General features: G+C 42.7%; 1 protein-coding gene across 1 annotated transcript; it reads right to left on the bottom strand.

Moving 5' to 3' along the window:
- Window positions 1-1,466: 1,466 nt before the first annotated feature.
- TRMT61A (tRNA methyltransferase 61A) lies at window positions 1,467-24,475 on the bottom strand. Its single transcript, XM_063399445.1, has 4 exons — window positions 24,368-24,475; window positions 21,379-21,743; window positions 11,209-11,475; window positions 1,467-2,872 (listed from the first exon to the last, which is right to left on the bottom strand). Exons 2-4 carry the CDS (start codon window positions 21,707-21,709, stop codon window positions 2,544-2,546), a joined length of 927 nt encoding a protein of 308 aa, XP_063255515.1. The 5' UTR covers window positions 21,710-21,743; window positions 24,368-24,475; the 3' UTR covers window positions 1,467-2,543.
- Between the last annotated feature and the right edge of the window lie 1,208 nt (window positions 24,476-25,683).

Genomic DNA, 25,683 nt, shown 5'->3' with positions numbered 1-25,683 from the left:
AGCCTGCAGGGCACAGGGCACAACGGGACCTGGCTGTTGTGCAGAGCTGTGTCCTAGTGCTCGTCCATGACTGAGGGATCCATAGGCAGCAGTGAAAAGGTGCAACCTTTTCCTTTCAGGTGCACCTGAACCAGACTGAACTGCACCAGGGCAGGAAGAAGTGTTTTGTTCCATACTGGAGACTAAAACGCATTCAAAAGAGAAACGAGTCTCAAAGTATGGCCCAGGCAGATTCCCCCAGCGTAGAGGGAAAGACTCATCTTTCTGATCTACCACTTTTGGCAGGGAGTGCAGCCAGAGTGTAGAACACAGGTGACCATAAGCAGCATTAAACAGTCTGGCAGCACAGTACTGCCCATGCTGGACAGTGTGGGATCCTCCTGGTGACCCTGACAACAAAGCAACAGCAGGAAGTGGTGCAGTGCTCCTGGCCACGGCTGCCATCAGCAACAAAAACACAGAAGCCTTTTCAATATTGCAGAGACAGAAATTAAATCCTCTTCTTATGCAATGCTTGCCCTTCCTCAGCAGAGATCAAATCAATATGGGACCAAGCAAAGTCAATGGTTTATTTCAAGGGGTTTTGAATTGGGCTTTGTAGGCAAAAAGGCATCAGCCTTGTTTCAAGCTCCAGGAAGACACATCGGTATTTCCATTCCACATCTATTTGTAGCACAGAAATGTGACTTTGTTCCTTTTTAGTCCAGTTTAAATGTTACATTACTTAAAAATAAGGTCTGTCTGGAAAAAAACAATCAAGTTTGGGGCTGAAATTATCCCTGGAGAAGCTTGGGGATCCCTCTTGTTGGTGAATGAGGATTACCTTGAAGGAAGCTGAGAAGAACCTTGTGGATGTAATTCCCCATCCTCTCTTCTGGAGTCTGGCAGTAGCTGTGCTGTGCTGCTTGGTGGTGATCTCAGCACACACAAACATGTGCACACACACACATGTGCACACACAAACATGTGCACACACAAACACATGCACACACGTTCTAACACAGCCACCAACCCCCCTCCACAGCATCAGCAGCTTACTGCACAGCCTGGAGAACACGAACAGCAGCAGAGAGGGAACTTTCCCATAAATTCTGGGGAAATGCTGCAGTTGTAGGCCAACTTACATAACTGATTTAGCTGAACAGAATTGCTTTCTGCCTTTAATCTGCTCAACAGTTTATCTTTGCCGTGGTGATCGGTTGAGCTCTCTTTAAACCGTTATGGATTAGCGTTCTGCTGAAACACGTTAAAAGCTTAGCTTTGTTTATTTTTGTCAAGAATGGGGGAGGGATGTCAGGTTAAATGTTCAGGCAGCAGTTTATGAATGGCTGTTTCTCTTGCATAGCAATCAATATGCTCAGGTACCAAATGCAAGGCACAGCTAAATGCTTTGAGTGGCAGCACTAGTGGATGGAATAGGAATATTTGTGAACTTACTATTAAAAATAAAATAAGAAGGAACCTAATAAATTTGCATGATTATTTTAATCTATAAATACAAAATGTAATCCAGCATTCAAACAGTTCATCACACCCACCAGTTCTATATGGAAGACCAAAGAGTAAATGATCTGAAAACTTAATTAATACGGCTGGTTGAGGATTTTACTAACTTTGCATTATTGATGTAATTTGGAGACAGAAATCCTGCCAAAAGCAATCTTTCTGTCATTCAGCTGCAGGAAAACAATACACCATAATGGAAATAAACAACTGGAACCTCATCCACACCCCTTACAAAGAGGTGCTCAGATAATACTAGCCAGCTGTTCAGTTAATTTTCACAGTGTATTCATCAACTCTGCAAGTGGTTGTTCCATTAGAAAACGACTGAATGGCTCCAGGTTCAAATTTCTACTACAAACTGATGAGCACAATATACCAATTTAAATGAAATCCAACAATTACCACACTTCTTTGACCTCTGTGTAGTCAAAATGATTTGCAGATGCCAGCCTGGAATGGGGTAAGAGGTTGCGTTCCTAAGTGCTGCCAATAATCCTCTGGAACACTATTCCAAGGAAGCACTGATTCTGTGAACAGTTGTGCTGGCAACCCTATAATCTTGGAACGTTCTTATCTAAAATGGAGGAAGTAGGTACTTTCACATTCTTCAGAGCGACAGATATCCTAGAGAAGTTAAAAAAATAGTGTCCAGTGGTGCTAGGAAAAAATAAAAACATAAACCTGGGAAAGTAATTCAGAAAAAAAGGAAGAAAAAAAATCCAACTTCTTTGTAATTAGTTTGTTGTTTGCTTTGCTTTCTTATGAGAGACCTTAATTCTGAACATTCCAGTGAATGGCCATTCGCTATTAATTTATCTTCTTTCTGACAGCAAGTGGAGCACCATTCCAGAGTTTCAACATTCCCTTGATGCTGCTCTGCTTAATGCTTGTGTGCTATTTAAACAAAGCATATTCCAACCAAATCTGACTATATATGGAATTCCCTGACAAGTAAAACTTTGGATGCCATACAAAAAGGAGCCATGAAAACAGAATGCACACACACTCCACTCCAGACTGCACAGACTGGGCATGTACTACAGCAGGCTCTTGGTGGCAAAGGTCAGGTACCCAGTGTGCCCAACCACCTCCCTCAGTGGCACGCCACTCTTGAACTGCACAGTCCCTTGCTGCAGATTAGCACACGGGCTACCTTGCTGTGATGGGTTGCTGCTGTCAAAGCCAGTGCTAGAATTATCCTCTGCTGCTTTTCCAAGGTCAGGGATTTGCAAACTGATTGTCTTTACATTGTACACTCGGAGCAGAATTTCCAAGGTGTTAATCTCTGTGAAACCATATTCTTCCATCGCTAGGCAGGTTCTTTGAACTTGTTCAATGCAGGGGGAGAAAGAGCAGATGCGGCCACCTGCAAAATAAGACAGGTAGTGGAAAAGAGGGCAAAAGCCAAAATGAAGCACTTTTCATCTTTTTTCAAATTCTCCCAGATGCCCATAGAATTCTCATTGCAGAGACAAAGTGAAAACATTCTTCAAGAAAATCTTCACAAGGCAACTTTGTTGGTTTAAAGTGTCAGCACTCAATCAAACACGGACAACTCTACAGGATGCTTCAGACCCCTTAAAAACAACAACAGCAACTTCATTCATCTTCCACGTCCAGTGTTGCCCTCAACATTTGTTCACAGCAAAACTGTTGAAGTTGATCCCTTTAGGGCAGTGGCTCTTTTGGAATCACTCTCCACTGCTCTGGACTGAGGCACCCAACTGCAGCTGGCACGTACACAAAGGCAGAAGTCATTCTGCACACACTGCCCAGCGCCGTGGCCCAGCGCGTGCACACGCCCCTGACAAAGGCGGCTGTGTTTAGCTGAGGACCATGGTATGCGTGCACAGAATCAAGGCATCTCTCCAGGCCATAGATGGAGCGCTGTTAAGGCTTTACCCTTTTAGTCGAGCTGGCTAGTGTGTCTCCTGAGTATTGAAGTTTACAAGATATCACATTGTCCAGGCTTACAGTAAACGCTGTAAAACTCTAGGACAGGACTTTTAAGTGATAAACTAACACTTGTCTCCTTGTCTGTGCACAGTTAGGATTTTTGATTCTTAATACGTAGTATTAATAGGCCCCCTACACCTTTCTAAGTGCTACAATGTCACCTTAACAGCTGAGAATAGAATGGTTCAGATTTACTCTGAAAAGCCACAGCCAAATCAGATCAAAGAATTATAAGGACACTGTCTGCCATAAAGCCAGGGCATGTGCTTTCACCCAGGACACAGTGTCCCACAAGGCAACTGCCCTTCCTGAAAAGCTCTTGTGCAGGAGGAAGGAACACTGGGCAATGCAGCTTCAGCTATTGTTTCATTTATTACAATTAGATGAAAATGCCTGCTGACCTGATTTGCATTCCATCCCAGTCCTCTCCCGGGCTCCAGTCAAACCTTCCAATACCAGTCACCTAAGTAGTTAAAGAACCCGTGCAAGCCAGAGCAAAGCATCCTGCTAAAAATAGAGGCAATGCTGGGACTACATGAAGCCTGCTTTATCTCAAACTCCCCTTTTTTTTCCTTTTTCGTTTCTAAAGTCAGATCTCTAAAAAAAGAAAGCATCAGGTCTGAAAGCGTCACTGTAGCACTCTAGTTACTGTGCAGCAATGATGTGCTGGGTACTGCCTGGGGAGGAACACTTTCCACAAGCATTAATCCACCATACGCTAAGCAGGATTTAATTTTAGTCCTCAAATAAAGTCTCTGCACCAAGGGGTTCTTATCATGAATCTTCAGAACAAAGCACCCTGGACAAGTAATTCCCTGGAGTGACAATTAAACCCCAAATCTAATAATCACCTGCAAAATTAATGCTGGTATGTGTCTTTATGAACCAAGTCTGTTGATGCTGATTTAATTGCACGCCCAGTCCATTAACTCCCATGAAATTAGATTTGTATGTTCATCAGAATGGCCAGCACTACCAAAATGTTCCTGAATCTGACAGCTAATATTTTCTGGCCAAAGAACTTACACACTTCTACCATACTAACAGATGTAAAACAGAAAAGCTCATGAAAATATTCTGTTACATAATTAGAAAGCTACTATGATGCACACTAGTTACAAAGAAAGAATTTATATTCTTATTGTGTAGGGAACTGAACAAATGTCTGACTTAACTAAATGTCAGTTCACAATAACTCTTTGTCTGCAAAGCAAGAATCTGCCCGAGAGACCAGAGACTACTACTTCATTCAGGCTTTTTGGTTTTGAGATTTTATATTGTAATAAAAAAAGAGAAATATATTTGCATTTACGGTAAGCCTGTTCTTATTTATTCTGACTCTAAAGGGTTTGAAGCCACGTTTCGGCTTTTGAATTCACATGCTCTGGATTTACAGTCAAAAACTGAAAGCCTGCACACAGCTGTTGCCATACACGCGGCAAAGCCACCTACGGTTCTTGTCAAGCCTTCAGTTAAAGGCAGAGCACCCTTCCTCTTGCCTGGGGCTGGTCAGCTGAGCACAGCCATCAACACCAAACTTGGTGAAGACTTATCAGGCTGCCTCCTCGCAGCTGCTGGGGGAAGCAGGGTTACAGAAAACAGGCTTTCGAGCCGTTTGGTAAGGAAGAAAGCTCTTGCTTGCAGTAGCAAATATCCAGAGGGCAAGCACAAAAAAATCACATTCCTTTACTTCCTGCACTGCTGGAAGTTTCTCAGGTGTGAAAGATGAGAAAACAGTGAACTGCTGGTATATCCCACCTGAGACCATCCAATGGGTTTTACTAGTTCTGTCAGTTCTGTTTTCCCCTTTCATGCCTGTTCTCGTTATTTTCATACATCTCTCCCAAATCAATATACCTACAAAGGGCTTAGAAGCAGACCCATCAAGCATCTGTCCTTACAGACAGACAGAGGGGTCCCCTCTGCTTTTTCCTGTACTATCAGGCAGGCCAGATCTAACTTGCAGTTACAGGCTGGAATTATTTGATTAAGCAGATATTAGGAGCAAAGACTGAAAAGCTACAATTAGCAGAAGGCTGGAAGGCAAAAATGAAATTGCAGTTCCAGACTGCGAGAGGCTGTCTAAAATAGAAACATTTGGGAAGTTTCAATTCCTATGGTGTGTTTACACCAGAAGAAAAAAAAAAGAAAAAAAAGAAAAAAAAAAAAAAGAAAACCAGCACTCAGAAGAACATGCTCATCTGTCCCAGGAGCAGAGACACTGTCATCTTTAAGAGAGCAGATGCTTCTGAATTCTGCTCACTGTGGGCTGCCCTCTGTACCCAGCTGGACTACCAGCTAGGCAACACCCCTTCTGTCACAATCACCAAACAGATACAAATCTAGATTCCAGCATTCACAGTTCTCAGACTCTTTGAGAGCCCTCTTGTCCTTTAGACACCAAGAGGCTTCTGGGCTTAAAGGACTTGAATATGCATTACTTTGTCTTGCCATGCCAAGGATTCCTTAGTGAATGAAGAAAAGACATGAACTCCCTCCCTCTCCTCCCTGGGGCACATTGCTCTGTCTGTGGATCACAAAGGGGTGGACTAGACTAGAGAGCAGTGAAAAACATCTGAATGGAAACTTTTTTGTACAAATTGGATTTGTGTTCTTTCAGAGTCCTCCTTTTAGGAAAGCTACCGTTCCTAAATTTGGTTAATGAGATCTGTGTGTCATCATAAATTGATATAGTAATTATGAGAGATTAATCCTGTTCACATTGGGAAGCTGTGTGAGCTTTTTGATCTGAAGAGCTGTCTAAAAATGTGTTTATTCATGTATAACGCATCTGACAAGTGCTACAGTTGAGGAGAAGAGAATAATGAGACTGTACGAAAGACTTAAGTTTTTTCTGCCTTCAGTTTTACAGGCAGTGAGTTAGTTTGAAGCATTTGACGGAGAGGTTAAATGTCCTGAATCCATAGCCTGGAACAAGCCCACACAGTCCTAGCAGTCATTGTAACCAACAACAGTGTGGAGAGGACATGAAAATGGAAGCACAATCAGGCTGGAATGATTAGAAAAGTGAGCTTAAGGGAAGAGGAAAACAGAAGATTTTCATCCACCTAGTACTGTACGTTTCAACAGACTGTATCTAATTGGTAATTGAGGGACACACCATTGCATCTCTGCAAGAGGCCAGCGCCTCGAAAGTTGCAAGAAAGTTCCTGTGCAACTCCAACAAACAATTTTGTTTCTGGTTTGTCCGAGCAAGGACTAACATCTCTACCAGTTCTAGTTAGCTAAGAAGTGCATTGGGTTGCAAGTGTGGAAATCTCAGTGCTACCAATTGACAGGAACTCCAGTGCAAGCTTATGATGCAGAAAACATGTCCTAGAAATGTGCTCTTATTTTTGTAGGTTACTGTATGTGTCACAAGTGCTCTGACAGGTTCTTTCATCACCCCAGTATTATTCAGATGATGCACATGTAGTGCAGCACCATTAAGTTTTAGGGAAAAGGGCCAGTAATTTTAGAATGATTCTGTGACATAAATATAGCACAGCATTTTTACCTCTGGCAAACGAACACAGCTTCAGTTTTGGGACTTCAACGCATTGTCATAATTGCAAGATTACATTACAAAGATCTCAAGGAAGAAAAAAAAACACAGAGGCATTATCATTGTGTAAAGGTGAGGCAGGAGAGTCACTGAGCAGCATCACCGTGGCATTTACTCTGTGCTAGTAGGACACTAAAAATATTGTCTCTGCAAAAGGGGACAGAATGTCCTTTAAGTGCGTGTGCTCGTGGGCGATTTGATGTAGCTTCCCTGACAAGTGAAATTAGAGGATTTGGCTGTTGGAAGAAATTAAAGGATGTTTCTTGATTCAGAAAAGAGAATTTTCTCCAAATCACTTGTCAGCTCATTAAAAGGAGTTTGATGTGATTTTCTGCAAATGTGACCTTAACCTCTGCACTTGTAGGTGCATCATTCAAAAGGAATTTATTCCCGCTCATTATTATGGGCTGGTAAAATCATGTAACAAAGAAATTTAAAAAATCAGTTGGCTCCATACTGGGGATGAAAACCTAACAACTTTCTTCAAGGATCCTTTCATCTCAAATTACGTCCTTCAAACTGTAAAAGCCAGTAGCATTGGCTGGCCTTCCACAGTGAGGATTTTGGTGCAGGAATCCTTCTGTGACTCTACATGTGAAAGAATCACTTGTACTTGTGGCCAGGCCCACTTTGTGCACCCGACCTACGAAACCCTGACAGACCCAAGCTAAGGACGAATTAGTGGTCCAAGTACCTCATATGGTGAGGGACAGAAGCTGCTCCTCAAAGCCACACCTGGGTGGTTTAAAACTGGGACCATGAATAACCTCTGGAGCTCAAGAAAAACAGCCAGTGAGGATTCCTACATGGACATGGAAGTGCAGAGGCCCAAAGAGGGAGATGTTCAAAGCAAACTTTACCAGCAGAGTTCTGAGGGGAGAATTGGCAGCACCATGTTACCTGATTCAGGTATTGTTTCAAGGATCACAATTTGACAGACTCTTAATTTAAGGGCTTTACGATGCTCCAGAGGGAATGGAAAAATCTGAATTTAAGACTAAAATCTTTAAAGAAGGAAAGGAAATAAAAGAGAGGTGGTTTTAATAATTTTGTGACTCAGACTGTTAACCACCTCAAGGAGCAACTTAAAATGCAAGAGGCTAATCCAACTTAGTACATGGCTGTAATTTTCCATCCCCCGACCTGAAAAGTTAAAATCTGTATGAAAATTATTGTATCAGTGGGTTTCTCCCTCATCTTCCCCAGCCTTGGAAGAAATAGACAGTATTTATGAGAGTAGAGTAGGTGGGTGCAGAATTATATTCAAAGCATTACAGTATTCAGCTGTGAAGTGACTGTGAGTCAAAAGTTTCAGGGCATTTAGGAACTGTAGAATATTGAGGATATTTTTGTTACCTCACAATTTTCTCATTTTCCTAATTTTTAAAAGTTTAGCCTGAAGGGGTTAACGTCAACTTTGCAAAAACCGCCAAGGTCAGATATTGGGAACAGCAGCTATGACTACAGAAAAGCATTAGTCAGAAGATGCTGCAGAAGAAAAACAGCGAAGGTCTGGAGATGAAAGGAAGTTCTGCAGTGCAGCAGTGCCTCAGAGATGCTACAAGCAGCGTTTCTGCTGGAAGTGTGACTGGTGACATCAGCACAAAAAGGATGCAGCTGAGATGCAAACCTGAACATCGGCAGAGAGCATCACCAGAGAACAGGAACCTTCTAGTCACAAACCTATTGTGCCATTTTATCCTTTCAGCTCTTCACTGTCAGGTTGACAGTGCTTTAAATGGGAGGCCAAGCTGCTCTAAGTAGTGTATTTACAGCATACTGCAAGGCATAATGTGAGTGATAACTGTACTCTGTAAAGAGGATCATTAACACTCAGCCTACTAGGAGCTGCAACTATCCAGGACCTTGAGCTGAAGTAGGAGAGAAAACACTGATCTGATAAGGTTTTGTTAAGGTTGAGAACTCTCCCATATTGTCTCAGCTGAACTCTCTATCACAGGTATTGTCGTTTTAAGGAAGAGAATAGCTAATGCTGTATATTGAATTTGCTTAGTTCTGATTTAATTCAAAATGCCTTAAGACTTTAGGGACTAAATTACCACTATCTGGCAGTACAGCTGTGATATTTGCGTGGCACATCACACCAAAACCCACAGTGTGAATGGTTCAAACGTGACCCTGTCCAGATCTGAGAGAGAGGGTGTGGACAGAAAAGAGTGGAATTCATTTCCTGCAGTGATGCTTTATCACTACAGGAACCCTTGGAACGGGTTTGAATAACAGCAGAATGTGCACAGGCTGTACTGCAGAAGAGCTTTAACTCTTTGAAAACAAAACAAAGGAGCACTAATAAATTATCTGCCCGTGGTAGGGAAAGGGAAGCAGTTACAGATAACCTTCTGCTATATTTTAGGTTTAACAGCAGTAAAAAAAAACACAACAAAACTACCCACGTGACTCAGAATCAAACAGAAAGTGTGTAAGTTTGTACATATTACTACTATAATCAATTATATTTATATGAAAACCAGTGTTTGTTTAGCTGCAAAATAGCAACATTTAAAAAATGCCCCCAGTCAGTCAGGTATCAAGTTGCCCAAACAAGAAGCCTTAGACCAGCACTAGATCTCAGACATGGGTGGCTGGTTGCAGCAAAAACTGCAGCAAGGATCAGCAACTTCACTTTTTGAGTGGTTCATAAAGTGAATGATGCCCCTTCACAAACACAAAAAATGTGGGATTTTGAAGTCTTATTTATATTGCCTAAGCAGATGTAACCTTATAGCACAGCACAGAAAAGCATAGCCAGATGGTATGGCTGGTTTGGGACTATAATACATTTTCTAGGATTTCAAATGCTGGAGTGAGACAAGGATTCAAAACTTGGAACTGTTCAAGCAGCCCTGCTTAGTATTCTAAGCATGCACCACTTAAATAATTCAAATTGGACTGCGCAATGCAGCGCCTTCTAAGCTGGGAAGTCAGCTGAGTGTTGTGCTCACTAGATTAGATAATTTGAGTATGGGAAGGGCATTGTACAGTGCAGTGATTTTTCTCCCCCCAGGACACACTGGAAAGCTGCTACAAATTGAGCTGTAACCATTGCAGGTACAGAGTACTAACAAGGCTCACTCCATTTATTCTCTTTTTATAGAAAGTGTTACGTGGGCATCACAAAGCTTTCTAGAAAATTTTCAGTAATAGCTGAGGTAGCCTAACAGCGGGGCTGGTCCTGACTCAGCAAGGCAGTGCACATTCAGTGACCTTTAAGAACAAGCTTAAATCTTGTGATTTCAAGAAGACTTAGCAATTCACTTGAAGTCCAGCTTGTGATTATATATTTTAACAAAGGACTGGGTCTTGGCACATAATCAAGTTTCTTTTAAACTCATGTCCCAGCATGGACACTGTTCAGCACTCCATGCTCTCTTGATCAGAGAAGTCACTTTTGTAGATGGATGCAATTTGGCAAAAGTTAATTCAGATCCACACTATTATGACATTAACCAGAGGAAAACTTATTCCAGGAAAAAAGAATTATTTATTCACTGAAGCTTATTTTTCAATAGGGAAAAGAGGTATAATAAAACGATGAAATCTGTGCAAAACCTCAACAAGTTCTCACTTGCTGTCACAATCCCAGACCAGCTGGCATAAGCTAGAAAATCCTTTAAGTTCCATTCCCACTGCCTCCAATGGCAAACTTCTCACTAGCTCCAACCACAAAGATTTAGGACATAGACTGGCAAGGATATGTGAGTGTAACCACATTGTTTTTAACATTACCATTGGGGTGCTCTGTTAAATTGGTACAAATCTGCAATGATTGATGTGAACTGAGGCTGAACACCTTTTATACAAACACCTTTCCACTGAATTGCCAGAGAAATTTGCTTTCAGCATTTATTGTTACTTCTGCTTCCCACACACCTCAGATCTAGCAAAATGCACTTGAGAATGGTTCAAAGGAGTTTTTATAAACTGCCCATGCTAATTGTAGCAGCTCTCACAGGCTTGCAGGAAAAAATGGTTGTTCTCCTTTCAAATCTTCCACTGTAAATTGAAGACACCTTTTGAAGGTTTTACAGCCTTAGAAATGCCTGGAGACTGACATTTGAGAACAGTGATCACACAAGGTAAGGGAGCACATCTAGTGTATAGCTGAAAGGCAGAGATATGTACACAGTACTTCCTGAACAGAAAGAGAAAAATGCAGTTACCTTCAGCTTTTAATGCTGACTTTGCATGTCCTATGGCTTCCCATGGAGATGGAATATCTAGGAACACAGCATCTGCAATGTTTGAGACCCCAAAGCCATTTTTGCAGACATCCTGGTTGGTCACAGTGACCAGGTGCTCCACCCCGTGCTCCCGGAACTCCTCCCGCGCCTTCTCAGCCCTTTGCTGGTGGAACTCCACTGTGTAGAGGTGCCCGGTGGGAGCCACTGTCCGGATGAGAGCGTGCGAGAGGGACCCACTGCCTGTACCTACAAAACACAAGCAGCTCGTGAAATTGAGTTTGTCAGTGCCAAGCATCACAACTAAAGTCTTCAGCATTAGTCTTCCTGCTTGGAACACTTGTTTGAAAACTCAAATGAACACACACACCACTGGTTCAGCTCCTGAAAGAGAACAGTCCTTCCTTCACGAGGAGGGAGGGACTAGGTGACCTAGGAAACAGTCTTGGGGTCCTCAAAGCATTCACTGAAAAAATCTGGCAAACACAGGATCTGTCCTATCTCCCTGGAGTGGGAACTTAATGCCAAGGGTCAGCTATAGCTCCAACAACTGAGAACACTAGAGAACATGAGGAAGTAAATGCAACAGGAAAAATTCAGAGAAATTAACTGGAGAGGTTTTTTTTCAAAGTGTCAGACTCTTCTAGGGTGAAAAGAGATTAAGGCAAATTTTAATGGATTCTCAAAACCTTATACTTCACTAAACAAAGAAAAGACGTTGGCATGGGTCCGTGCTTGAAAATCCTATTAATACCCATGCAAACAAATGGCTGCCAGCATACAGTTTGCTTTGCACAGATCTCTTAAGAGACAGCCTCAACTCCCACTGGAATTACCCCAAACTGAGGCCTCTTGGCTTGCAGCCACACTGATCAAACACCTGTTTTCACAGGTCACTTACACACATACATGCCTACACAAGCTTAACTTAAGTCTAACAAAATCTACCACAAAATTGTAGGCAACTACAATTACCACATACAAACAGGGACTGACAAGACAAAGATTTTTTTCCTTGTTTTAGTCTGATAATTTAGGAAAGTTACTTGAAATGATCCATTGGAATATTAAATAGATGAATGACTAATAACAAAGATTTTCACTTAAGAAAACACCCATATACCAATTCCCATTGCAAATTAGTCACTCAAGTGGCATTTATGGAGTAACCCCTCAAATTCAAAACCCCACAGCAACCCCAAATTATCTGTGCTTATTGATTCATAATTCTGTGCTTAGAACACATTTCTCCTGTAGAAATAAATCTATTTCTAGCTATTTTCAATGACTGTTCAGCCTGAGGCAAGTTCTTTCAGCTAACATAAATCTCCAGAAATTTATAAAGGACAGAATCTGAAGTACAGCAGCTCAGAAACAAGTAGAAAGGAAATTAATTAGGGAGCACAGGGGCTGGTACAGCCTCTTAATTGGCGCAGTACTTTCCATAATCATACAGGAAGTCTGAGTTCACTGGCAGATGCCAGGTTCTTGCCCTCTAGTCACAATAAGGGGAGGAACACTGCTGTGGCACTGTATTTAATCCGACAGCTCTGAAAGGGGAGACATTCAGACTGTAAACAGAGCTCAGGGCCCGTGTTTGCCACCGGATCAAGCGGCGGCACCGCGGAATCAGCACTGCTGCTCTGCTTCCCTCTGAGAGGGCTCTGACCCCAGGGGCAGCCCGGCACCCTCCCGCAGCTTCAGCAGGGCAGATCAGAGAGGGAGAGAGGCTTCAGAGAGGTCCAAGAGAAGAGAGGAACTTTTGCACACATGCATTTAATGAAGTGAAAACACAGGCATTCAAGGTAGTATTAAAATAAAACAAAGAAAAAGCAAAACACACCTACATGTGCATACATCAAAAACCACCCTGTTACAGCACCTGAAGGATCTCAATGTCAAAGTGAACTTCTGCCTGGTCAGAGGAGTAGCACAGCAGCAACTTGGTTGTGAAAACTCAATGATATATGTGCATAACAAAGAAACAGTATTATATTGGTATGTTTTTAATGACAAAAGCAGGGAACTATTGCTCACAGGATGCTAAAGACTGAAACTCTGCCTTTACATTTCATGCCAAAAGGGAGGATTACACAACTGAGAACTATTGGGAAATGAGGGAATCTAATTATTTTACCTCTCAAATGTGAAGTGCTGCACACTTTCTGTACCTCTCTCTGCTAATCTAAAGGAGTGAACAAGCCTGGGCTGTAAGCAGAAGAGGGAGGCAGCTTGCACACGTATCCAGCTTGCACATGTATCCAGTTTCCTTGTTCATATTCTTTTACATTTTTAATCACTTTCCTTTTAAGTCTGCTCTTAAAAACACCACCAAAGATACCATTCATCTCCTCCATAGGAAAACCCATCGAGATTTTTTGACTTCTTTTCTAAAACTCTTTTTTTATTCACAAACACTCCAAGCCAAACCTCAAACTAAAAACCAAGATGCTGGAAGTCACCACTTGCAGGCGTACTACAGACAGAGCTTTTGTTAAAAAAAGGTTGCCAGGAATTATTTATTGTTGACTGGCTACCACAGACATGAGAACAATACATATGTATCACATTTTAACATATCAAATTCTATCACATTAGTATTATTAATGGGAGTATTTCTGAAGATGCTGCCTACCTTTTCCGTGACAACACTCTCAAAACTGCAGGAAACAAGGAGCAAGGTGGTTATGAATCACCCATTATTGTAAAATTTCTCCTTGAAAATATATTCTGATCCCAGAGATGTGACATGATGATGACTCTTAACTCTCACATGCCAAATAGATCAGCACATTTGATGTGATCCATTAATATGAGAGTCTGGCATGAGTCCATACCTGCCACAAGCCCTAAAGCCCAATCAGCACTGTCTACACAAGGCAGGGGTTCAACCCTATGTTTTTGTGATGGAGAAGGGGAAACTAATGTTTATATTCACCTTCTTCCCTGCAAATTTGCAACATTCAATATTTCTGTCCTCCTGCTACCTTCTCCATTTCTCTTTGTCCTTATTTCAAAATCACAACTGATAAAAAGCAAAATATGACTCAAAGAGTCTTAGGCACCCAGTCTGGAGTAAGTTCTAGTCAGGTGCAGGTTTCCTTGGGAAATGAAAGGTATCCTTAGCATGATACAGAAACAGTCAGGACAGCAGCAAAACTCAAGCAGTACTATTGCAGACATACCAGAATGCTACCAAACCAGAAACAGCATACTTGAATTGCCTGTATACAAATGAATCAAAAAACTGGATACTCAAAAATTACTATTTTGTCTCAGAAAAGGCAAGATCAGATTAGGAACAACTTCAGTGGATTTTCTTTCTCATAAAGGTGCAGTGAAATGCCTGTGTTCCTGATATGACCTAGAAAACAGAAGGTAAGACAACTGGAACAACTAATTTATAATTTTATCACCAGGATGCTCCCTTTCTGACAGCCTGCACAATAAATAGCCCTAGAAACTATTTGCTCTCTACCACAGGACAATGCCCACTTAACTCCCATGTTTTAATCATGGACTCTAGAGAACAGAGGTAAAACAACAATTCAGACTGTACTTGAAGACAACCTTAACTGCACAGCTGCTGCTTTAGAGCTCACTTAGGTGAGCACTCATGTCATTGTTGATTTTCACTTGGAAAATGTGATGCTCTTTTACACTGACTGTTCTGTGATCTCAAACATCTTAGTCAAGGAGCAGACATCTGCATTGCAGGCATTTAATGAAACACGGCAGGGGCCCCAATATGCCACACTCAAAGCTCAGCATCCAAGGAGGCAGTGCTGTGCAGGGGATCAGCACAGTGTAAACCAGGAATGGGCTCCACTTCAGGCCAAAGGCAGGAATTAAGCTCCTGTGTTACACCCAAGATTTAGGTGGTTAATAGCCCTGCACAGTGATGCAGCATCCTTTCCTCCTTCTTGTGCTCAAGCACATGACATTCTCCTTCTCCAATACATATATGCTCTAGGGGAGTGTTTTTGCCCCTCTCCCAAAACAAGCAGAACACTGCAGTTTTAGGATTTCAGTCCTGACAAGTGGACACCTATATAAAACACTCTAGCTCAGCACCTACTGATACCTCCTTCTGATTTCCAGACAAGCAAGTATTGATCAGACGAACTTCTTGACTGCCCTGACCTCCAACAGATCTGTTCTTCTCACTCTCTGCTTATTCAATTGACACGTTTTCCACAGAGAAGCCTCCACACGCCTCAGCCATCTTGGAACAATGTCCATGTTAAAATAATTTCTCACCATCTCAAAAGTTGCAGTGGACAATATCTGAGCTGTTCAAAAGTAAAGCATGTTATTTCAGCACAGAATACTGCCAAGACTGAGTGTCACCACGACATCAAGCACAGCACTTAGCTGATATAGAATACAAAGTACATTTTACACTGCCTTCTGTTTAGTCTTGTTTCCTTATTGCAAAGGATATTTGTCTAATCTCCTGGAATCCTACTCATGCCATAATTATAAGTGACCTGATTCTGTGTTCCACACATTTTCTCTTTGCGGGCTATTGCTTGGCTTGTCTTCCCTAGAAATTTCTCATCGTGGTGCTTTTTTTTAAAAAAGGAGCTACAAATTGTCATTTAGGATCTATAGATGTTTACAGCTGTGTGTAAGCAAAAGCATTTTGGAATAAAGCTCAATAAGCTCTTAAGTGCATAAAAAGGTTCATATTGCTTGGAAATACGAAAAGAGAGAAGTATGCAACGTGTTATTTAATACTGAGCTCTAAAATATCTACTAACGTTTTACTAGCACTTAAGCTTCTGATGCAAAATTTGGCTACCTAAGATACACTGAAATGAGTAAATACAACAAAACAATGACAGTGTTGCTCTATTTGTCTCCTAGCTACAGCACTTGGCCCTAGCAAAGAGTAAGATAGGTCATGAATCAGCCATGAGAACGGAAGGAGCCTCAAAACCAAGGGAAAATTAATCCTGAGACGGAGCTAACAACTCCACAGCTAAAATCTGTCAAGAAACACTGAACAGATGAAGACTGCTCACTGAACATGACAAGTTTGTGTAATGATCTATAATGAATACATGAAAAGATATTAAGCATTTGATGGAAATGAATTCAAGTATCTTACTGGGAAAATAGTCAGGGGCCCCAATCATGGTAGCAGAGGTAAGACACAGGAAGAGCAGGGACAGAGAGAAGGAAGAAGAGAGGGAGGGAGAGAATTTCAAGGAGTTGAATTGATGGCTGAAAGAGAAAACACCAAATCAAAAAGTTCACTTTACAGTCAAGAAGTTCCCTTTACAGAAAATTAGCTTATCGGCCTATCTGTCATGGACACCATGCTGAACCAGGCATTTTAGGAAACAGGCTGGAGATCAGAGAGGGCCACTGCTCATTGACCAGACTGAGGAGCTGAGGGAAGCATAGTAGGGAGGTTTTCAAGGCTGACAATGCTTACAAAAGAATATGAAGAATTAATATTTTTTTAGAGATTCAAGCAAAGAAATAAATTTTCCTTATAGATTCAAAAGTCTGAATTTTTTAGGAGGGAACTTTCTACAGAATGGACATAACATGGTTAACAATATGGTTAGGATCAGACCTGCATGAGAAGTGTGCTTGGTGGTCAGGTGAAATTACAGGATCACAGTGAGTCCAGAAAGTCTGGAAACAAACGCTTTAGGGTATGAACAGCATTCCTCATCAGCTGCATGACAGCAACAAGTCTGAATACATTACAGTGATGCCTCATGTGGTCACAGGTTTGGTTCACAGAATCATCACAGACTCACAGAATGGTTTGTGTTGAAAGACATTTAAAGATTCTATAGTTCTAACCCACCTGTCTGAGGCAGGGACGCCTTTCCACTAGACCAGGTTGCACAAAGCCCCATCAAAGTCTGGGCTTCAACACCTCCAGGAATGAGGCATCCACAGCTTCTCTGGGCAGTCTGTGCCAGGGCTTCAGCACCTTCACAGTAACGAGTTTCCTCCTAATACCTGTTTCAGTTTAAACCTATGACCCCTTGTCCTATCACTCCATGCCCTTGTAAAACTCCCTCTCCCCAGATCTCTTGCAGCCCCTTTAGGTACTGGAAGGTGCTGTAAGACCTCCCTGGATCCTTCTCTTCTCCAGGCTGAGCAAGTCCAGCTCTCTCAGCCTGTCTCTGTAGGGAAAGTGCTCCAGCCCCTGCTCATCTTCATGGCCTCCTCTGGACTTGCTCCAATATATCCACAACTTTCTTACTGTTCCTCGGTTGGGGCCCCCAGCACCAGTTCAGTGCTTTGGTATGGCAAGAGAATATTGTGGTTTATGACATTTGTACTGATGAGGCCTTTCTTAATACTTCAAGAGGTGCTATACAAGGATCAAGTTTTCTAATTCTTCTCTCACTCTAACCCGAATAGCTGCTAAGAGGTAGATAAGGGAGACATTATAAAACACAGACATAATTAGTTTGGGCACATTCCAGAATCAAATTAATACTTCCAAACTTTGGTCTGTACTTCACACTAAAAGCAGAGCTGCAAAAAATTTACATAGACTTATGACACAAAAATAGTAAAGACATGAGCAGTAATTGTCAAAAAGTCTATTAGCACTTCAGAAGAGCCATAAGCATACAGACACAACTTGCTGGGACTCCACAATAAACTCTTAATCATTTATTAAGTATCCATTAATCATTAAGTCCTCATTAATTTTTTATGAGTGTACTCTTTAACAAAATCTATACCCAAGCTGTGAGTTTGAAAACTTCATAATTGTTTTTGAGGAGCTCTAGTGTAAGGCTGGTTGGCAGCTCCTGTTACTCCTTCTCTGAGAAACCATGAGAGCCCAGAACACTCAGCCTTCAGAAATCCAGTCCCTGAGCTTGGAAACACACTGCTGTGTAGCAATGAATAGGGTTTAGCAATTTTTAATTTGGGATTTAGCTGAAGGGAAACAAAAAATCCAATTAATATTTTTGCTCATGTGAGTCTGATTTTGTGAATGCTGAAGGATCACTGGGATGGTGGTAAAAGTACTTTTGACTAAATTACATTTTGTCCAAATACTACACTCCATTGACGCCAAAATACTTCTGAGATTTATCAGATTAAATGAGGTTTCACATGCTGTACTATTAAGATGGGCACTCTTTTACATCTTACCATGGAGAGAGGACAGTAAAAATGCCTTGAGGTGTGGAGACTGGAAAGAAGGGGATTTTGTTTGGAAAAAATATTTGAAAGGTTTCATATTGGTTCCAGTGTAGTATTAAAAATAAACGTAAACACCTCAAAATCAGTTGCCAAATGGAATTATTATCCTACAGGGAGCCTTGCCTGGGAAGTTGACATCAAGATTAGATTTGTAGAGTGGAGTGAGACAAAACAGAAAGATTTAGCCTTTTATCTAGGCATTGCTGCACATGCAATAAACACAAATGGGATTATTAGTGTTACCTGACAAGAATGAAACTTTCACATTCGTGGGCCACTCACAGCAGATATTTAAGCAGCTATTTTGAGCATCATAAATTTGGAAAGATAGGGCTGTAAAAAACTGTATCCAAGTGGGGAATTTCTTAGGGGAGGAACCAATATTTAAAAAAAGATCTTAGCTCTAGTAACAGTGCTAACAGTTTTAAGACTCAACACACCTTTATAAATAAGAAATTAGCAGAAGACAGAAAAAGGATCATATTCCTACACCTCTGTCATGAAACATCAGGCAGATGCAGAGTCTCCTTATAGCCTCCTCAACAGAGTATGCCTGGGTCATTTTAATTATGCATGTGCTGCTGACAAGCTTGCTCTTTATGTGTTTATTGAAGATGATTAAACATAGTAAAAACTTTATTAATATGTTTTTATCTTTTAGGACAAATCATGACTAATCAATTTAAACTATATCATTTAAGTGACATAAAATTAATCCTTCTGGTTATTCTACTCCATTTTTATAATCACATGCAGAAGATAATTTATATTCACATCATTTCAACAGGACGCAGAGGGTATTTCACCTTACTTTTTCAACCATTTCTTCTCATGGTTGTGGAGACTAATTCAAAATTCTGCTAGCTTACAATGGCTAAATACAGGACACACTTCTACAGCTGAGTTAGTAAGACATGAGGAAAAGAGCCCACCTTTTTTTACAGAGCCTGCTTTGCCAATCCATACAGCAACTGTGTATATAAGTTCAAAGAATAAAAAAAGAGAATCCTCTGTGCTAGTTAATGCTTAAAATACACCTAAACTTGGCACCAGCAGAAAGCAGACTCAGGTTTTACTAAACCAGAATTCCTGTCTTGTTTCTACTCATCACCATTGATGTCTAGCCCACACAAGGCTAATCTAGAGCTAATGGTTTCACCAAATACCATTGAATTTAGGATGGCACCAAGCAAGCTACATCACCATGCTGGAGGCTCCAGTTGTCAATACCTGTCAAGTTTTTAATTCAAAGTAAATCTGCAGTAAGGTCTCTTGCTTCAAGCTTAGCTAGATGGATTTGTTGCAATATTCTTTCTTCTTTCCTTTCTTGTGAGCAGTGAACCTTGCAAGCAATACAAGCACAACTACAGCAGTAAAACTGCTCACTTTGCCTGGAAAGCTGAAGTTGCAATACATTGGCAGTACAAGCATTAAAATGAACCTGGGGACAGTTTCCCCTCAGCAAAAAGGATTGATTTGTGGCTATGACTTTTGACTCACAACATTTTTGGAAATCATCAAGTGTTTCCATTTCTTTGCTGTTTAGATAAGCAAGAGATTAAACATTTTCAACTTCTCTAGGCACCTTTGACATTATTGAAAATATTTTATGTACAGCTCTGTACATTTGACTAGTCTGAGTGAGACACGACATGGAGCAATTCAAATCTCTCCCTCCCACCCCCCAAATAATTTGCTGTTTATTTTCCCCATCCTGTCTAAACACAGCAGGGAAGGGAAGAACTGATGAATACAGAAAATTCCCATGACAGAACAAAAAACATCTAATCATCCTATAAACCAAAGTACAAACTCATAGGACCCAACTATTTTCACAGTATCAGAGGCTTCTGCACAGGGCTTTGCCTGCCTCAAGTGCTGCTGTACAGCAACCAGCTAAAGGCACTGCCTGGTTCTGAACGGGTGAAACTGGGTGAGAGGTAAGTGGTGGTTCAGTTGTGTTAGAAAGTGGTCATTATGGCTGAAAAGCTGCCCAAAATTATGCATGAGTGGGAGCAGGAAATGGGAAACGCAAGAAAGTACAGTGCATCACAGCCCTGTCATGCTGATCCTTTGCCATATCTGTGCTTGAGAGGGAAGTGTATGAAACTGCTTCATAAAAATGCTCAAACAGCCAGAAAAAACAAGGACAAACTACCTCAGTTGCTATTTCTCCAAACTACAGAGGTTCACTCAAATCAAGCAAGCTTCATGCTGCCTGTAGTAATGAAGTTATGAAGACATTATTCTAAACTCTATGTAACCAAGAAAACTTTTATGTCAAATTTCACTCCTTACTTCCAAACTAAGCAAAATCATGAAAGCTGTAATTAAACCAAGTTTAGATATAAAACAGAGCCCTGTAACAAACACATTATCTATTGTATTTAACCAGTGATTTTGCATGAGGTTGTGGTGCTACAAGTAGATTACACTTGGGAAGAGAAGAATGAAATTTATGTACTTACACAGTACCATATATAAACACTGCCAATTTAATTCTATTATTAGTTCAACATCCTATCACAAGAGTCTCTTTCACCAGGTTATCTCACCTATGTCCTCTGAAACTGTGAATTCAGAGCCTGAATCTTGATTTAAATGTATTAAATGTATTTAAATGTATTTAAATGTATTTAAAAACATTTTTAAAGTACTTAACAACAGCTTTCAAAAAGGGAAATGAAAATGTTTACGTATTTGTTCTAAGAAGATTAATTAACCAAACACATGCTCAAAGGTACCACATACATGAGGCTGCACACCCGTGCATCAATTTTTTAAGAAACAGCAGCTGATAACATGCACATGATATAGAATTCTTCAACATGTGGCCAGGCAAAATTGTGTCACAGTGGAAAAAAAAGTGCAACTTTTTGCAAAATGCAAAGAAACCCGTGTTTTTTCATGAAAGTGTTGGTGTTAGTTCCTAATGAAGAATTCCCACACAGTAATTCTTACCTGATTCACAAACTATGGAGCCTGGCTTCAGCTCCAGCATCATGGTGATTATAGAGATGTCGGTGGAATACAGAATCTGCGTCCTGTGCGGGAGATTCATGGTCCACAGTTCTGGAGTGGGATGAAGAATGAACACCCATCCTCCTTTACTGCAGGTCACTTTGGAGCCATACTTCTTGCCTATGAGGTCTGTGGAATGCCTGATGACCCCGTACTTAGTCTGTGTTACAGTGCCATGCTGGACTTTCACAGGGAACATGGACTCGTGGCCCAGGAACACGATAGCTGTGTCACCATCCTTTATCGTATCGCCATATTCAACAAAACTCATGGTGACAATCTTGTAGTTGGCTGATGACTGTCACCTAGAAAAGAATAAATATGTCAGGAGAGTTCACAGGACTCTGACAGAGCTGAACCTACAGACATAAAAGCGAGTAATTTTATTTTCTCCAATACAGAACAAAACCACACTGTGCAAATAGCATGCCAGCAAGAGATCTGCAGGAAGTTCAGGGACCTGCTGACTGCTGTACTCTTGATCCAATTACAATCAATGTAAGGATCCCACAGATCTGAATGTAACAAGTATTTTTCTTGGTTTGTGGTACATATTAAAGAAAAAACAGGAAATACATTATAATTTATTCAGTCTGCTCCACAGTGCTACTGCAGGTTAGTACCAATTTCAGCACCTTGTTCAATTACAGCTCCTGAGCACTCAGAGCATGTTATGAAGCTGTAACTTCTATTCCCATCTTCTTGCTTATTTCTTGGTGATCTACAACATAAAGATATTCTGCTACTTGCCTGGACCTCAATCACCAGTCATTTGGACCACTAACGAAAGTATACTTGAAAGTTTTCCAAATGAACGTTTAGAGATAGGCTAAGGGCATTAATTTATGCATAAACTTGACTAACTACATGGAAAAAAAAGCATATTTTGGCCTTTAATTTGCCAATGAGAGCGCAAAGTAATTGTCTGAGAAGTGATCTCTGCTCCAGCTAAATGTAAACAACCATTTGCAAACTAATGCCAACAGTCGAATCACTTCAGCCCCATGGTCTCGGAGCTGTTTTAGAGAATTACAATTAAATTTTGATGGCTTTGAGAAGACAATCTAGAAATCAGAAGGCGGCTTACAATGAAACCTGACATTGCCTTTCAGATAAAGCAGCTAACTGTCTAAGCTGCAGGTTGATTAGTTCATGCATGAATTGTTTAATGAAGTACTAGGGATCCCAAAGTTAGAAATTAAAGCCTATGACAGAAGGCTTTGAAAGTCAGATTTCTGGTACACCATCCCCGGCAGCGTTACTTTTAGTTTCAGAATAATTACTGAACTACAGCGCTTTTGTGTTGAATGTTTAAGAGTCTGGTCCTGCTTCATCATTTTAATTAAAAACCTTCAGTTCTCAAAGTGTAGTGTGGTGTCTGTAGACTGGTTCCTGCCTGGAACTCCATGTAGCTCAATTTGCTCTTAAGCAGCTGGATTTATAACTTTTCCACTGCAGTCACTGAGGTTGATAAACAGATGTGCTTGTGGCTGAAACTTCCAAAGCTTATGACATGCTCATTGCATAAGGTGTTCAGATGCCAAGGCAGAAGAGGCATGTCTGGACATCTGGTGAAACAGTAAGAAGGGCATCCCATGAATTCAGAAATGTATACATAAAGGACTTTGTGAGATAGAACAAATGCTGTCTTTTATAGCTTGCACCTTATAATTATGTGCATGACTTAATCGTGTCATAAATGACACACAGTTCTCATTTCAGATACTTTCAATGCAGTGCAGTTTTCAGCTCTCACAAGTATTATTTGAAGGACCTCGAACGGAATCCATTTCTTTCACAGTATTTACTGCAGTTACATCTATGTGCAAAAGAATCCTGTGGTAAGCCTGCAGGAACAACGAGCTAATTCCTCTCCCTTTGATTACACCAACTGGCTCCCAGCTTCCTTGCCCTCCTTTGAGCCACTCCACTTACACAGCTAATGGTCACAGCAGTGAATCACAGAATCAAGGCTGGAAGGGACCTTTAAGATCATCAAGGTCCAGCAAGTCCATCCATGTCAGTGCACACTGACATCCCACTGACACATCTCTCAGGCTCAGACCTCACCTGCCACATTGTATTCATACATTTGGGGTAGAATTTGCGTCTGTGAGGAACTTCGGAAGTTTCTTTGCCTCGCCCCCTTTTCAAGGAGTGCAGTGAGCTACAACCACTTTCAGTATTTTCCATTCCCTGGCAGTACAGAGGCTCCCTCACTGTTACATTTTTCCCCGGGCAGCATTTAGGGGATTGCTGCAGCATCACTGAAGCCACACGCTGTGGGGGAACGGCGGTGATGGGATGGCAGTGGCGGGAAACTGAGGCGGTGCCCCCTGACACGGGGTCAGGACTTTTCTCTGGGTTTGCCATGGCTGCAGCGACCTAAACCAAACACCCCAGGCGATCCCTCGCAGCCTCACGAAAAACCCCACTATCATGATTCTGTGTTCCCTTCAATCACAACCCAGGGACGCCTCTCTCTTCCCTGACCAGCTCCCACAGGGACCTGGCAGGCTGCCCCTTCCCCTCCCGAAGCCTGGCTGCTTGGCACGGGGGCAGGGGAACCTCCCGCAGCCGAGGCAGGCACAGCCCCCTCCCCGCCCAGGCACACGCAGGCCGGGGAGTCGCTCCCTGCTCCCGCTGAGATGGCCCCGGTGCCAGGGCTCCCCTCAGCCCACTTTCGTAGCCCAAGGGCGGTAATGCGGCTCCTGCACGCCAGCAGCGCATCAGCCCGTCCCAGGGACCCTCAGCTGCGGGCAGGTGAGAAGCACGGACTGGGCAGGGAGGGGATGAGAGGCGGCTTTCGCCCGCGGGAGAGCAGCGTTAACCCGTTACGGCCCCGGGCGGCGGCTCCGCGGGGGAGGGACGCCCTCGCCCCAGCGCCCCGCGTCTGCCAGCGCTTCTTCCCGTGCCCCGAGCCGTTTACCTCCCCAGGCCGGCCCGGCCCGGCTCTCCTCACACGCGGAGCCCGCCCAGCGCCTCCTTCCGCCTCGGTCGCAGGCTGCTGACGCTCCCGCCGCCCCCGCCCCCGCCAGCCCTGCCTGGAGCCGGGGAGCCGCCGTCGCCTCTGCCCGGCGCGGTCAGACTCCTGAGACTCGCGTTTCTCTCAGCCCGTCATGCCCACAGCTCCATCGAGGCGCCTGTTCCCCTCAGCCCGCCATGCCCACAATGCCATCGAAGCATCCATCCCCCTCAGCGCACCTGTCCCTCAGCCCCATCGAGGCGCCTGTCCCCCGCAGTCCTCTGCAGACCGCCCCGGCCCCGTCCTCTCAGCGCTCCTTGCTGGGTCCTAAGGAGTGGGGACGGTCGCTGACCACCCTCAGCAGCCACCCCAGGCACCTGGCGGGGTGCTCCTGTCTCGGGAAGCTGCCCCGTCAGTGGAACTTGAGGGGGCCCAGTGGGTCACTGAAAAGCCGCGATGGGCACTGATAGCCCCAATGGGAACTTGGCATTCGTCACCCGTTGAACGTGTGGGGTGTCTCGAGGGCCACCACTAGCAGGGCTGAAGCCCCTTCCTCAGGGAATGACCCTGCTTTTGCCACTGGCAGACCTGGGCCTTACCTCTAGGGCCCAGGCAGGCAGCTTCCAGAAAGTTCTGCATGCCCTCTCCCCAAGGCAGCCTCAGGGAAAGGCAGCTCGAGGCCAACCAAGCTCTTCACAGGGGTTTCATAAGGCTGCAGGAGAAACCACACTGTGGGCTCAGAAGCAGCAGAACTGTTATCTAACCCCCTAACAGGATGGTACTAACTCCTACTTCTGTCTCGTGTTTAGGATTGAAGTGATGTGGAGAGCCCTGCCTGCCCTGGTGGTACGGGGGCTGTAGTCAGGAGGCATGGAGGAGCAAAGGGAAAAATATTGCCTCATCTTCTGCTCACAACAAGCCCAGGCCACTTGGCATGGGAGCGGTATGGGCATAGCAGGCAGCAAGTGAATCACCCTGGACGTGCAGGTAGTGTTCCCAGCTAAATCAGATAATGAACGCTCTGTACTGTGCTGCATTCACCAGTAACCTGTAATACACAATAATGGAGAAAAAGTAATCCTTTCACAATCATAAACCCAGTAACGGAGAGCTGTTTAGATGATGATCTGTGATTTTTTAAATTAATGTGGTTCCACCAAGTATAAGGGATTTTTTCCCATTACCTTCAGTGAGAACATATTTTTTGTTATGGTGTTGACCTGCCAATATCATAATTGCAGTAGTCTTTGTTAGTTATGAAACTCTTCTCCATCTAATCT

This window comes from Prinia subflava, chromosome 5 (assembly GCF_021018805.1).
Source record: "Prinia subflava isolate CZ2003 ecotype Zambia chromosome 5, Cam_Psub_1.2, whole genome shotgun sequence".
NCBI lineage: Eukaryota > Metazoa > Chordata > Aves > Passeriformes > Cisticolidae > Prinia > Prinia subflava.
The sequence above is the reverse complement of the archived record's forward strand: the minus strand, read 5'-3'. Positions and strand labels throughout refer to the sequence as shown.